General features: G+C 48.0%; 2 protein-coding genes across 2 annotated transcripts; both read right to left on the reverse strand.

The window, feature by feature from the left end:
• Positions 1-6,377: 6,377 nt before the first annotated feature.
• AO090012000819 (uncharacterized protein) lies at positions 6,378-8,380 on the reverse strand (the record flags this gene model as incomplete). The annotated part of the gene is made up of 2 exons (XM_001727721.3): positions 6,378-7,354; positions 7,408-8,380. The coding sequence occupies 2 exons, from the start codon at positions 8,378-8,380 to the stop codon at positions 6,378-6,380; spliced, it is 1,950 nt and encodes a 649-aa protein (XP_001727773.1).
• Positions 8,381-12,228: 3,848 nt separating this feature from the next.
• Positions 12,229-13,733, reverse strand: AO090012000820 (uncharacterized protein; the record flags this gene model as incomplete). The annotated part of the gene is made up of 3 exons (XM_023236646.1): positions 12,229-12,602; positions 12,676-13,252; positions 13,344-13,733. The coding sequence occupies 3 exons, from the start codon at positions 13,731-13,733 to the stop codon at positions 12,229-12,231; spliced, it is 1,341 nt and encodes a 446-aa protein (XP_023091552.1).
• Positions 13,734-16,371: the final 2,638 nt, after the last annotated feature.

Below are 16,371 nucleotides of genomic sequence, written 5' to 3' on the forward strand. Positions count from 1 at the left end.
ATAAATGTATGAGATTTGTACAGCATAGGCCAGTGCAATGTAAAAATGCAGTGTTTTCACCTAGTTACTAGATTCTATCACATTTAACAATACTTCAGTATTGTTAAATCAAATGACATTATGGTTATCATCGAGGCTCAAACATAGAATACGTCCCAATAATACCTGACGTACACATAGAAGAAAAGATTCCTCAAATTGCTACACCCCAATACATGCCTAGAATCTCCATCCCAATATGACCCAAACAGCCAAACATACAATAAACCATACCACTCAATAATCCCTATACTAAAACATAAATATATAGTATATGTACTCAATGCTGAATAAAAACATCCACCAATCAACCCTCTGAAGCTAGAACAATGATGCAATACTAGTCACCCCCCTTAAACAAAGAGACATCGCAGTTATACCTGAAACAGTACAGACTACGTATTAAGTATATCTCTCAATGTATGTTTCCTACTTCTTCTCTTTAACTTTCTTCCTCTCTCTCCCTCTAGATATATGCAGGGATTCAGTACTCAATTCTTTTGTCAAATATCCCTTACATCTTATCGATCACTAGTGCTACTACATCACTTACATAGAGTACCTAGCCCTACTAGTAGTTTTATTACTAAATAAAAATCAATCTAACAATGGAGTAGAGTGGAATATCCCTGTCCAACGTACGACCCATGCATATTCATCATCCTAGGTGGCATGTAGCCATTAGGTTAGTTTCGGATCTGGATGGCGGTGCACACAAGGGGTGAAAATATCGTGTACTATAGTATTCACTAGTTGCTGTAACAGATTCATGATATATGTTGTATGTTTATATAATGCTAAACTATAGACTGGGTAAATGTTAGGTTCTGAAGTATGTTGTTACTAGTATGTATGTGTGTATGTATGTATGATTTACTTGTTGTGTTTGTTGGGTTATTGAGGTGTGTATGTGTTTACTTTGTATGTAGGTAGGGTTGTGGGTGATTTACTTTGTATATTGTATGGGTTCTGTATAAGGTTAGTGATTGACTAATTGTGTTTTTTTGGGTGGATAAATATCCGCTAAGAGAATGGTATTATTGCATGGCTTATTTGAAAACAAGACTTAAAGCATGGCAGGCATTGTAATCTTAAAGGAAAGAGACTTGATACATTTACTATCCAGATTCATCTCAGTGACCTATATGTCACAACCTATTAACAATCTGAGAAGGATGGATAAGTAACATGGTCTGTGAAAGCAAGATCAAACAAGAGAAAGGAGTGTTATGATCAGAAAAAGATGCTGAAGAGAGCGGCGACTCCCATGGCCAGCCAGAAGCTGGTGGACACAGAGGAGGCAGTGTTAGCCAGGGGAGGAGGGGTATAGGTAGATGACGGCTTGGCTGTCGAGCTAGGATGATGGCTGGAGATCCAAGTAGACGAGGCGGAGACCCATGGGTTCGGGATGCCCGAGGAGTGACCTGGGGATACGCCGGTTGGGGCAGGGCCCGGGATCAAGCCGACGGTGGTCGAGTGGCCGGAGACGCCGGTGGTGAAGGTAACCTGGGGCACGGTCAACGTGTAGGTGGAGTAGGTGATGGTCGTGCGAGGAACCTCGGGAGCGGCGGTTGGGTTTGGTGCCGCACTGGTGCCAGTCACAGGAGCGACACCTGTGGGGGCAGGAGTGGGGATCAGAGTAATAGTGCTCGGAATGGCAGTGACAATGCCTGGATTGCCAGGGATATAGGGAGCACAGATACCGGTGAAGTAGGAGAGCGCGGCCTGGATCTCTTCTTTGGATGCACCCCATGCCTGAATACAGCTGATGACCTTATCTGTGAACTCATGGTTCGGGCAGAAACAACCGGGCTCCGCGTTGGAAGTACACTTGGGCACAAGAGGGAGCCAGGTGTTGATACACTTGGGCACCGAGTTAGGGCAATTTGCTGGTGGAGGTGAAGAGGGAGCAGGAGAAGAGGGAACGCCAGTCGGCTTCACGGCAGAGCTGGAAGTCTTGGTCACCGTCGAGACAGTGGTGAAGACAGACGTAGTGGTGGAGCCACCGGAGGTGATAGTCGTAGTGACAGGGCAAGTGGTCACGGTTTCGTAGGTGACGACCGTCGTTGCACCCTCGGCAGGAGTACTACTGATAGGCGCGACTCCGGTAGGGGCAGGAGTGGAGGAGCACTTGGTACACACCGTGGAGGTCGAAGTCAGTGTAACGGTTGACTGGGTCGTGTAGACAGAAGTGGTCGTGGTGCCACCGGCGGTAGCAGTCGTAGTTACTGGGCAGTCGGTCACGGTGGTATAAGTAACGACGGTCGTGGTAGAATCCTCAGGAGGCTCCTCAGGGGAAACGCCTGTCGGGGTAGGAGAGGTTCCGCTCGGAGTGCCCGTGGGCTTGCCAGTAGGAGGAGTAGCAGTGCACTTGTTGCAAATGGTAGATGTCGACGTAAGAGTCACTGTGGACACAGTGCTGTACACAGAAGTGGTGGTGACGCTGCCAGAAGTAGCGGTGGTGGTCACGGGGCAAGTGGTCAGGGTTTCCCATGTCACCACAGTGGTCGTTGAGTCTGGGGGGATGGAAGAAGATCCACCATGGCTAGTTGGGTGGACTCCTGACGAAGTACCAGCAGTACCTGTGGGAGCGGGGCTGCTTGGAGAGGGAACCTCGGAGGAACCGCCAACAGGGGAGCTTCCGGTAGGCTTCCCGGGGGTTCCAGTAGGCTTCCCCGGGGTTTCGGTAGGCTTCACAGAAGTCTCAGTAGGCTTCGCAGGAGTTTCAGTAGAGGTGACCGGGCAGACAGTGGTCGAGACAGCAATGGTGGAAGTGACAACAGTGGTCGAATCTCCAGGGCAGTTGGTAACGGTTGGAGCACAGCTCGTGATGGTGATCAGGCTTGTAGTATACACGGTCGAGGTGGTCATCCTGACGGGAGTGCTAGGAGCCGGAGGCGTGACTGCATTGGAGGACGACGGTACTGGAATCACTGGAGTAGACGAGTGTCCAGTCGCAGTCGGGCTCGTGTGGTGATGAGAGGGGGTTGGGGTCTTCTGGCCAGGGGAGCACTCAAACTCGACATTCTGGATACCGAAGACTACGGCATCCACGGCGGCCTCCTCTGCGAGTTCAAACCGGACGGAGCTGGCACCACCGCACTGGTCGTTGGTGACAACAGTTCCCTTCGGAGAGCAGGGAGCGACATGCTTGCAGGAAGAACCATCGGGCATGTCATAGATGATCTTGATATCAGCCTCCTCGGCGGTCACCAGGTGAAGCTTGCTGATGGAGAAGGTCTTATCGCTGCCGGACGAGATCTCCGGGGACGTCTCGTCGTCCTTGGAGAGTTTCGACTCAACGCATTGGCCCTGTAGCCGTTAGTTTGAACATCATTGTATCCACCGATCCGTGCCTACTTACCGCAAAGCCACCACTGATAGCAGCACTGAAGCTGCTGCTGAAAGAGAACCCAGAGAATTCGAAGCCGGCGAAGAAGTCAAAAGAACCGACGGCGAGGCCAGCCCAGTTGAATCCACCCCGCATCTCGTCAGAGCATTCATTATTGGTATTATCCGGGCTAGTATAGCAATCATCCGTGCCCCACCACTAGAAAAACATCAGCTTGGGTTCAGTAGTTCTCTCCATGCATGAACACTTACGGCGCCCGAGGGATGGGCCTGGGCCATGGCCAGGAGAGAGGCGAATGCAACCGAAGTAGCGACCCTCATGGTTACTGAGGTCACCGAATAATGATGGAACGAATGGAGATAGAATCAAGACGAAAGTAGTTGTAGTAGTAATAGTGGGAGAACTGTAGTAGTCGAAGAAGAAGATGGTATAGTTCAGTAATATTATTCTCGACCAGCAATAACAACAACACCGTAACAATCAGATAACGAAAGACGGGCCACCAAGTGAACCCCAAGATGAACGAGTGGATTGAAACAAAGAGATGAAATAGTACAACAACGTCAAAATGAGAGAGAACACACAAAAAAAAAGAATGGTGAACGGATGGAAACAGAAGGGTTCCAGGGTCTCCGGGGGGAGGGGCGTCGACTACTTCTTATAAACTAGTCGGGGTTTCATTTGTCTTGTTTGATGTTTTTTTTTTTTTTTTTTTTCTTTTCTTTTTTTCTTTCATGTTCGCTAGACCCTGGCTTGATCCGGTAATGCATGAATAATTCTTTTTACCTGAGTGTTATTACTACTGGTTCTCCATTATTCCTGAATATTATTTTTATTTTATTTCTTGTCAGACAACAATGACCCAAAAGTATACCCAAGGAGCCAATCAGCGACTGCCGCGCTGTTCCGCTAGTGCAGGTACCTCGACACTCCACCAATCACGGCGCCGCCACCAAGGCCGCATTATTTCCACATGTCCTGAAGGTGAGAGCAAACTATACGCCCTTGGTCGCCAATCAAATACTTCATTTTCTGCAGAATGGACAACAGGTTCCGATGTGCGAGTCGGCAGTGAAGTCTTCAGACGAACAGGTGTGAGGATAAGATCTAGTCTAGCCTATGGGGAAAGGGAAAACGGTGATGATCGCTCGAACAGCCGCCGGATCGGCAGAGGGCCCTTCCTCTCGTAGACTATATAGAAGAACAAGAACAAGAAGAAGCAAATACAACGACAACACAAACAGGAAACGGTGGTGGCGAACTTGCCGCTGTGTCCAGTCCAGAATCAAATCGAATATGCGATTAATCATAGGAGGAAATGACATAAAATATGCAATTGATAGATCGAAGGTTCAGTGGAGAGACACAAATAGGGTGACAATCCAGACCCTACTGAGCAGTCGCAGTCTATCACCCCGCATAGCATCAAGGCCATGCAAGATAATAATCGAGGGTTCACAGCAGGGGCCAGAATGGGCGACCATCACTCCACAGGGCGTCTCGCTTGAAACTCAGCCAGTGTGAGAAGGTCCCCCGAAAGCCTCTAATTTTACGGGAACTAATTATAGGGTTCTCGATTCTTTGACAAATTTCCTCACCATGCACCCATCCCCAGCGTCGATTAACCGCCGGACCGGATCACGAACCGCCCGAACCCATCCTTTAACCGATTAACTCTTTCACGCTCTACCATTAAACTTCAATAGGGGGCGAAGATAATGAGAAGCTCGCCCCAACGAACAACAGACAAAAACCGGATATCCCACTTCAGGGACCTCTTGACTAGGGAACTACTGAGCACCTCCCCAATTCAGGATAGGTGCGAACGAATCAGATGATCACTGCATCAGCCACAAGTGGTTTGCGACCTATCATTTCTTCTCTTTCGAAATGGGGAAGCATGGTGAAACCAGCTGGGAACCTTTTTTCGCTCTCCATGAAGGGAAAAATGTTCTCGACCGAGGAAATACCCTCACCCCTCAGGGGCCATACCCTGCCATGAGGTAAGGTGCTCCGTCATTTATGCTCCGACTGCATTGCACACCATCATGGAATATTCGGTGCACACTCGGCTTGGGAGAATCGAGGGTGCTTGCTTGGCATGTCGCACGATGCTCAACGGGTCCATGGGTTGCATCCTCAAGCGAGACCAAGTGCGGTGGCTTGCATCGAGTAATATCTTGTTCGGCTCTTTCTCCCCATGAGAAGCCCAGGGCACGACCCAATGGCATGAACTACTGACCAGAGGTAGTACCAAGTTGTCTTAGCTCTCTTGTTTTGACGTAGCAAAGGTTTCTTCCGCGGGCCTCCGTTGTTTGAAGCCACAATGTTACCCTACACCTCTCCAGGATCAAATAATCATTTCCTTGCTGCCTACCACGCAGAGCCTTCTGTTACATTGTCCCTTCTTTTTTTGTGTTTAAACTTTTTTTTTTTTTGCATTGATAAAAATATTATCTACGCGAAGTCTGTAACGGGACAGACCTAGAACAAAGAAAATAAAAGGAGACACATCAACAAATCCGAGTAAACAAGAGCCGTATATCCCTTTCGCCAAATATAGCATCACCACCGACTCCAGTAGGAAAATCACGTTAACTTTTGGCCATCGGATTTTTTCAGACTCCATCACCAACTTTTCCTCGACCGAAATGAATTTCCTCGCAGAAAGCCTCCCATACACACAGACCGGTCCTGAGCATTCAGTCAAACCTTGGTCTAGATGCCCGCTCCATCCAAAAAAAAAAAGAAAGCAAACAGTCGTCGAACCTTTTATCAGCTGAAACCGAGCCGAAATCATGGCCCCTTACGGGGAGGTCTATGCCGCTAACACAGACTCAGCAAGGTTTGGGAACAAAAAGAAGAAATGATAGCTATGCCGTGACAACGTGCCAGTAAATCCGAGACATAAGTGGTCATAACAGTGATGGGTATCGCAAGAGTAAGAGAGGCACGTCTTTACATTAAGATGTCTGCCGTTAAATTTCTAGAAGGGAAGTTGGCTACGACGGTGGGCATCCATCAGCTTCCGTCGGACCGCCTCGCCGCCATTGTAACCGTTCGCTTTGCGTTTCCGCGTAGGCGTGCGTTGATCCGCATGTTTCGCATGTCTGAAGACACTGGCTGGCCGAGATGGTGAGTTGGCCGGCATAAACTCCCGGTGTTGCGGGAGGCGTAGCAGTGCCTGGTACCGATTGTGATTACGACGGAAAGCCGTCACAATACCACGGTCCAGGTGGTTCAAGAAACGCTCCGCACTGTTTGTTTGTGAATCCCCTCCGCGAGTAGGGGTTGGTGTGCCGGCAGCAGCTGGGATGGTGGGCGCCCCCATCGGCGAGGCCAGTGCATCATCGTCGAATTCCTTGTCCATATCATCATCGGATGAGCCGTTACCAAAGTCAATAAAATCATCGACATTCAAAGCAGCCTCTGGATCATCCTCTTCATCATCCTCAAATGAACTATCAATGGCAAAGTCACGAGACGGATAGAAGGCTTCGGGCGGACCCATGACTTGACCACCGGTGGTAACCTCATTCCCAAGGGCCGTCATCATGAGGTTAGCGCTAGAGGCCAACATCGGGCTGAGGTCAACGTGATTCGGCGATGCGAGCGCATCTGTGTCACTCTCATCAACGAGGTGCATTGTAGTTGCGCGCGGGCTATTATTAGCCGTGCCACAGATGCTATTTGTGGCAGACTCGAGCCAATCATGACGAGAGGAGGCATATGCAGGAATGATCACTAGATGCTTGCCCGTGCAGTCCACGAGTGCAACAGGCTTGTGGGGGTCGGCAACGAAGGTTCCCATTATGGGCCCTCGCCGACGGGAAGTAGAATCATTCGTCTCTTCAGCAGTGGTAGCTTGGAGAGAAGCCGAGGAGTCACGGCGCAGGATAGAGCGAGGATGGGTAATCGTTGCTGGTGGGGGAAGGTCTTCATCTGTAGTCTCGCCATCATCGGCTTGAAGTTGGTTAGCATGAGGTTAAGTTCAACTTCCATAGGTGTCTGCATACTCTCGTATCCGCTGGACTCCGATTCCTCAGAGACAGCATCCGACTCGACGTGATAAATGTTTGAATGACCATAGTCGGACTCCGCGAACAATTCGTCGGACTGCCGTCGTCGGTTGCTGTAGGTCTCGTTGTCATTCTCAATCATGCGACGTAGCTGAGGATCAAGGCTGTCCTGCTGGAGGAAGTCGCTCGGGATTTCATCCTCAGTATGGGAATCGCTATCAGACGATGAATCCGAGTCTTCCTCAAAGTGCACCCGGCGGGGAACCGGTGTTTCTACGGCCGTTTCACTGGCCAAGTCGGTTTCCCCGAAGGCTTCCATGGCGGTGTAGAGCTGCTCTTCGTCGAAAAATGAGGCAGCTGAAAGCAGCATGTGGTCATCAAACACATTGGGGCCCGCCCAATCGTGGGAATTGGCCACGCTGACGGTAGAGGCTGTCAAGATGCCATTGAAATCATTCTCATCCTCTGACTCCACGATCAATAGTTCTTCCAACTTCTCTACATCATGATCTTCATCGTCATCTCCATCGCTGATGTAGTCAACTGCTGCGTAAACATCATCGGAGCTATCTTCCGAGTCGTTATCGCCACTGCTCTTTTGGCCATCGTAGCCGTCATCTTCCGAGAGCCTCATCTTCTTTGTTCTTTTTGTAGATTTCATTCCCGCCTTATGAGCCTTGTCACGACGGCCATAAGACGGGCCACGGACAGCAGGTGGGTCCTCTTCGTCATCAGCATCTGACTCGTTTACATCGTCACTGAGATCTACAGACGAGACCGACGACACGCTGGAGACGGACGAGGAAGCCCTCCGTTTCCTGTCGGCCGTCAATGACCCAAGGGAAATTGCCTTGTTTGATATTCTTGGAGAGTGTTGCCCGATACGGGACATGGGACTCGAGTTGAGACGGCGGTTGTCCCTGCCGGCATCCTTCGAAGGCCGCCTGGGGGGGTGAGCGGTTGGCGGCATTGCGTCGACAATGGTATTGTTTTAATGTGATAATTGACAAGAATACGGTTCAATATGGAACCAAGTTGGTTTTGGGTACCTCGGGTTGACAAAGTTTTGTTACCCGTTTGCAAGCCGCAGTGTATTGCGTCAGAGATTCCGTAGTAGGTATAAGTGGATAATCAAGACAATTTTTGTTGTTTTCTTGGCCGTCAGTTCGTTATAACGTAGAGAGGATCAGGAGAGCGTTCGTTATCGTTCGACAGAGGTGAATGGTAGGTGGTGAAGGGTCAGGGATGGGAAGAGAAGAGGAGGAGGGGGAGGTTTGATCAGAACGATAGCGAAGAACTTTTCGAGTGTGAAAGCACCTCACCGTCCACGGCGGACGTTAATGTGCTTCTTCTGTAACTGTACTTGGGGGCAATTTCGACGCTGCAAGACTTTGCGTCGAAAGAGAAAACAAATATCGTCAAGTCGATTGAGGAAACTCGGAGCTGCTGGACTGGGGAGCAGGAAAAGACTGTCGTGCCCCCCAGCGAGGAATCTACAGCTCAACGAAGGCCATTTTGGCAACGAACTTTTGACGATATTTGTTGATAAGGACAGTGAAAAGAATTTCTATAGCGTTGTAAAAAAGGAGGGGAATCTGCGACGTTGGATGGCAGATCGAATGAGGGGTGGATTGGGATGTTTGGAAGAAGAAAAGGCCGGGAGAAAGAGAAGGGAGGCAGAAGATCAGCTAGCGTACTGTACCACCGCCGTCACTGGCCCGTTACAAGACGGAACGGACTTGGGGATGGGGCGGGCCAATTTTTCCAATCATGGTGGGGCTTGCATCACCCGGTCGCAGTATTGTCATCCTTGATTGGTCAGGAACCACTAAAGCATGCATTGTCATTGGTCGGCAGGTGCTCACCGCATCTTTTTTTTTTTTCCTCTTCTGTTTTCTCTTTTCTTACCTAGTACCTACGGTTTCTCCTAGCGGCCGGGGCCAATGACCGAATGGATCTGTAAAGGATTTGATTTGAGGCGATATTCATCAGTCATCTTGACTTGAACAGCCAGTAATGGAATACGGATTTGACCAGATTGAGTCGATTCGCTGCTGAAGTTGAGTCACGACCTTCGGATAATACAAGACTCGACCTAGGGTACCTAGTCACGCAAAGAGCTCTGAAAGGAGAACCAACTGATATGGATGTACTGTACTCTGTACTCCGTACAGGAGGATTTTCCGTTGGGTACCTTATTCTGCAGCTTGCGTCGATGATCCATCAATAACGACACTCACCCCCGTACCCAGTTCTGCGTTTGCCATGTCAGAGATACAGGGCGCTTGGCCCGCTCTTTGATCTACAAGTAAAAAATTTCCATACAACGAAAATAACCGGATGATCAGACAAGCGAAAAGGGGAAATATAGCAGGGTGCCTCATTTACGAGGCATAGTATTTCTTCTTCCGACAATTGTGACAGCAATTTAATTCTCCTACATTTTCGACATACGTACGTTTCCACAGCCCAATACGGGAATAACGCACGAACTACCAATAGCCCTGTAGGCGAAAGGAATGTAGATCTTTTCTGAGCCTCCCATCTCCAATGAGGGGTCATGTGGAATGCAATATTAAGTATGTAAGAAAGCGATCTTCCAACGGATGCGCCAAAATCTCCGTAAAATTACCAACGTTCGACGGAAAAAGCATTGCCCAAAAGATGGGCCAGGAATATGTACAGGCTAAGTATGTACTTACATACTTACATGCCCCATCAAGTCAGGGGGCTTTCTTTGAACCGTGCTTCCTGCACGAGCCTGCAGACACGACATCATCAATCTCTAGATCACAACTGTATTTACCCAAGAAATATGATTCATCACATGAGTCAGAAAGAATAACGAACCATGTATCCGTATCTGGGAGTGGCAGTATGCAATTATGTCGGGCGATCCGTTGGATAGCTGCCGAGTTACAATAGGATATTACAATGGTCCCTCCATGTGGGAAAATGTCTGTATCATTCTCTTACCTCCAATCCTGGTTCGGATTGGCCGAGGTGCGCCACTAGCGGCGGCCATCTACCGCGCCAACGACTGAAGTAATGATTCATTTGCAAATTCTATTTTATTGATTTTTCCTGGTCTGGGTCGGACGACTGTCGTCCCTCTTGCTTCATATTTTCACAATTCCTCTCCACAGTGGCAAGTCTAGGACAATAACACAAGGAAAGGAGAAGAGTGGGAAGGTTATATCGAGGTTCATTACAAACGAATTCCCGCCGTTGCCGCTGTCAAGACATGACACGACACACTGTTTATTACCTGGCAGGAAGGATTAGGAGTTAGGTAGCTACTTGATGGAGTATGAGCACCTCCTATTGCCTAGATCGTACATGTACATACTTACTTACTCACTCAAAATACATAGCCTTTGTAGTCGACGCTGGTACGCATGATGCATGGCCTGATTGGGTCAAAGGGGCGGTAAGGGGACAGCTGGCTGCATTGGAATGGTTGCCGAATCGTGGAACTGATTATCTATATGCAGGATGAATGGGCCATGCAGGCGCGCTATCCGGTACGGCTCAAATCCTGGCCAGTGGGCTATACAATGCGTACAATAATTAATACACACATGGGCATAAACTGGTGAGATAATCCGAGTCCGGCTGCAACATCAGCTGGTGAACCCTGGATCTATTGGGTAAAGCCCAACTACTATAGACAGATGCCAGGAATCACCTGCATTTCTAGTCCAGATTATTCCGTACGTATGTACAGTTGTTCGTCCCCACATCGGTGGCTCGATACTACTACGGACAACAATGCTTCAAACATCCATACACAAGGATTAGAAGACATCATCCGGTGGATTAACTACTAGGAGGTAGCCAGGTATCATGAGACATGTAGAGGACTTTTCACACTATATCATCTCCATATATTGAACCTTCAGTAGACAAGTCCTTCTCACCTAGTAGTACCCAAGTAGGTACTAGTAGCAGCCCATTATCAAGACGGTAATTTCTGGTATGATACCAGGCTCCACTAACCAGTTATGTCCATTAGGCTCCGTCATTTACTCATGATCGGCAACCCCCGAAGATCCCATTGGCCAATGCATACTCATTCGCTGCACCCCGCACCCGTCGATTTATTTTCCAGCGTACTAGTATGGAAGCATCCATGCCTTAATTACCATACAGTGCACCACTTAGTACGAAACACTAGAGTAATAATTAGCAGTAGCTTCAAGACATCTCGCGTCATGTGCTTCATATGTGCAGACTGTTGCGGTTGTCTGTAAAATGAGTCCTGTCAGCGCAGAGCCGATCTTCCAGAAAATTCCGGCAAGCGAGGATGGGCCGGATTGATGCCGACCTTCCAGTAAACCACATGGAACCCGTTCAATTGCCACTCGGGACCGCAAATCCGCAATTTCTGGCCGGACCGACCCCTTTCCATGGCTCACGGGAGATTAGGTGCTATCTTTGAATAGAACAGGTGGCCAAATTTGACGTCCTCTCTACCCCCCAGTGGTTGTTGCTTTTCATTTCATTTTTCTTTGCTCCGAGAGTCATTACTCATCATACTCTGATGCCGCCTGACTGGCTGAAGAAGATCATAATGTCATATTGCTCGTATTGTTAAGATGGAACCGTCATAAGTCATCTGCATAAACTAAAATCCTTAAAAGTACCAAGAAATCAAAGGCCTGGTTCTGTGTCGTTATCCTGTAATCATGGCCACACAAGCTTCGTGAAGTAAACAGAGGTAGTATCGAACAATAACCCCAGGTTGCCAGCCCAGGCGCGAAACCAGCAAAGAGGAAAAGTAAAAATCGAAACAAATAGTGAAACAAGAAGGGATAATCACGTTCCCGGGTATGGCTGGATCTTTGTAGCTGGTTCTGGCTTTTGGCCTGATCTGCCCCAAATGGATAAAATTGACTTCGATCGCGTCGGCTTGGGGTTATTGTCATTTGTATCGTTTTTCAGTTGTGTACTTTGAGCCGCAGCAATAGCTCTCTCACGAGATTGTTGGGCATCTTTCACCCCCTCCCGGATTTCAGCTGCCGAAGCACCTTGCGGGGCGGTTGTAGTGAGAGTCTCGGTTGTTCGAATTTTCTCGTCAGATGAAGACTGCTCGTTCAGCTTTTCTATCTCCTCCTCGGTGACGAGACGTTCGTTCTCGAGGCGGACTTCGCGACCACGTTTATGGCAGTACCAAAGAACGAATAAAAGGACTGTGTGATGCAATTGTCAGCATGTTTCGCCAATGGTTGAAGGTCGAGCATAGAAATCTACAGACACACTTACTAGATAGAGCCAATGACCAAAGCACATTCATGCCCAGCACGGCAGGGAATCGAGCTCGCAAGAACGCCATGATCGATCGTAGCATGCCGACAATAGCCGCCGGTTTCCCAACCAGCTCTTTCAGACTGGGAACCTTAATGCCCATCTTATTGGCAGCGGCGGCTGCCTTGCCAATGTTATCTATATTAACGCCGCTCTTTGCAGCCCTTTCACTTGCTACAGCGATCATCTCAGGCGCCAAAGTTTCCGTCCATCGCTCTGGAAGCTTTTCGATGAGTTTCTGTATCGGCCCCGGGAGCTTAGAATATGCACCTTGCAACTGCGTGTTGCCGTTGGTAAGGAGCATCTCAAGATCATGATAAGCAGTCGGGACCCCGTTGATCAAGTCCTTGAAGATCAACTTGAACTTGCGCAGAAGTTCCTGCATCTCATCACTGACCGAGAAAACACGGTTATTGTCCGCTGCGAGGTTCAGCTTTTCCAGTATCTCCGTCATGTCCTCTGTCTCCTGCCTCGCGTCATTTTCGTCCTTGGAATTGGCGGGCGGATTAGTTTGCGCGTCGCCCGACACTTCGGTCTTTACAGGTTGTTTGTCCTTTCATCATGGAATGTCAGAATGAATTGAATCATCCACGGGAGAATTATAAAGGAGCTGAGAAAGAGCTCACCTTCTTCACAGTTGTCTTCCTCCGTAACCAACTGCTCCAAGTTTTCTTCTTCTTCTCCTCTGCCTGTGAAGAACTTCCATCCTTGGAGCTCTGTCTTTGGGGATCAGGACCGAGTTTCTGTTCCTCCTTCTCTCTAGCCTTCCTTGCTTCTTCACCTAGCTCTCTGAACTCTTCCAAGGGCGACACTGGTGAGACGAGGGTGTCCGGCGCATCAGTTGCAATGGGACTGACAGGCGATCGACTATCATCAACTGCGCCGGCAGAAGAACTGGGTGCTGCGTTGGTAGGTTCGGATACGATATTGCGTAAAAAGGCTTCGTCCTCGGAGGTCAGCACTGGATCGTGCGGTTTCGTTTGCGACGGACGTCGCCATTGTTTGAATTGCTGCATGTTGGATTACTTCATATAAATAAGACGAGTAAATAAATAATCAGAGTATAAAAGAAAGCGAGTGAAACAATTATATTCCTCTAGGATAGCTTAAAGGTAGTGGCGAAGTTAAAAGGCAGTCTTAGCCAGCAAGGGCTGAGATCAGATCGACAGAGGGGTATTAAAGTTATTAGATGGCTGGGTCGGTGAGCTGTATATTTCAAAAAAAAAATTCTAGGGTATCCCTAGCTGACAGTCATCTAGACCAGAAACGTCGCTTAAATATTTCGTAGATCAACATCATTCAGTTTCACCAGAATCTGGAGAAAGGGGCTACAGATGCATTCAGGAATCCAGGAACATCGAAGCTTCCTGGGCGATGATATCACTGCCTGATCTGTGCGGCTGACTCGTGCGCCACACATTGAGATGCACAGCCACATTTACTTCTTCAGTCAAGGATCTACTCTGATGAACTATGATTGGCGGGTTGCTTACCAGCACCTTAGATGCATGTTACGCTTTTCACTAATGTATGAGCATTGATATGGGATTGTGATCTATCATCTGCCTGTTGTCAGCATGTAAGCACTACCTCTGCTCCTCGCTTTCGCGGTGTGGAATCAACTCCAGTAGAATACTTGTTTACCGTTGTCGGTCACCTCAGAACCTGAACCAAATACGTTTCTTGGCAACTTGGTGCGCTTTGTTGCTGTTACTCTACAATATAGTATATAGAAGCCATCTACCGCTGAGTTAGTCAAATAGAAATAAATATATCTCAGTATGCCCTATAAAACCTCTAACGTGGACTTATCGCGTGATCAGCTGCACCGTGATATAAAAATGACACTCAAATATATCTACCAGCCCCTCCCCCCGACCTTCTCTTTTAATCACACAGTCGATGATAATAGCTTTACACACTGCCCATGAATCTCGCTCACCAGCAATAACCCAGAGATTATCTACTTTCTCGAGGTGGACTATCTGATACATAATAGTCCTCGCGCAAGCCCTACTGCGAAGCCCGAATACCGAACAGAAAGACCCATCATTGCTATTACTACACTAACACGTACTCAAATACGTACAGGACGGGACTTGGGTGCTAATCTGGAAAGCAAGCATAGAGAACGATAGGAGGATTAATACCAGGAAAGACACGAATGCGACTTGGGACATGATCAATTCATCTTGCGTTCATTAAATCCCCACTGTTTCCCGATCACATCTACCGGTACATCTTTCGCTATGTCTTGAGCAATTTCCTCAAGAGATAAGCCTTTGATATCGTAGTCCACTCTATCAAGTGTCACGGTATCAACCTGGTGACATTTGCTTGTCTTTTGGGAGGCGATGGGTTTAGCGTTTTCATTCTTGTTCATGTTCTTGAGGGTCCTAGTTTACGAAAATCTGTTAGCTGATTGTCCTAGATCTTGAGGAGTGAGGGTCTATGGCCATCCTTTCTAAAATTGAAAATATAAGGGGATTTGGTGAGGGTTAGAACAAGGGACGGACTGGGACAGACTCTTTATATAAGGCTTGACTCCTGTGACTACTAGTACGATCAGATGTGTTGCTGCTTAATTGCCATTAGGCGATATACTTAGCTTGACGTATCCTTGACTTATATTGTTCTAACTAGAAACACCCAGTATAAAGAGTTTATTAACAACGGAAAAGACCGCCGATAAACTGATAAATAATACGGAGAATACAACCGAAACTCACCTCGATATAAAGCATATCACCATGAACTTTGCCTTAATGCAGATCCAAACATACACAGATAGTCTCTGGAGTCTAGCTGCAATAGCAATGAACCGACTACTTTTGATAGGCAGTTTGGTAACACAGACTAGAACCAAGTATTTCTATAAACTATAGAGACCGATGAAAGAGTTATAACATAGAATAGTAATATACATCAAACCCCCAAGGTGTCACCGGCGTCTTGTATAATCTCTCTGAACCGTTCTCGACATTCTTCCCTGTCATCTGCGCTACCCTCAAATACGTCAAAGACAAGAGACTTCTTAACTTGAATTAAATCCAACCATTTTGCATAACGCCCTCGATGGAACTCTACAGTACCATTCTTCAACATCTCCGGGCTGGAGTATGATATCCAAACTTGGCGAAGGCCGGGAAGATCAGCGACTTCAGCGCAAAGGACGGTCCACGAGAGCAACTCTCGCTCTCGAATAAAAGACTCTGAGAGTAGAGAGGTAGGGCAAAGCTGAACCTGTCGAATATTGCTTATCGCGAATTCTGACAGGCGATCCTTCAAGTACATTAATGAGGTGGGATTCGATGAGGTAGAGAATATGGTGTTCGCGTATAGAACCGGAAGGGCTTCACGATATATCTGTTTGTTCGTCTGAAGTAAGGCTGCTAGTAAAGGTACGGAAGGCGTACGAGTATATCTGAGCTCTCGAGTAGGTCTTTCGTTTATATCATCTGTATTTGTTATTGGACGACTCGCACGTCTGTCACGATCGGCAGTGACGAGGATATGGTCGCAGGTAGTAGAGAAGGCAAGTTGGTAGATAAGCAGACGAATCTCGCTCGGAAGACCCAGGAAGCCCGGGGATACAGCGCGCTCATGCTTGGGTGTTTGGCGAAATAGCTTGAGAATTTTTGGAAGTGCTTTGCT

Source organism: Aspergillus oryzae, chromosome 4 (genome assembly GCF_000184455.2).
Source record: "Aspergillus oryzae RIB40 DNA, chromosome 4".
In the NCBI taxonomy this organism is placed as follows: Eukaryota; Fungi; Ascomycota; class Eurotiomycetes; order Eurotiales; family Aspergillaceae; genus Aspergillus; species Aspergillus oryzae.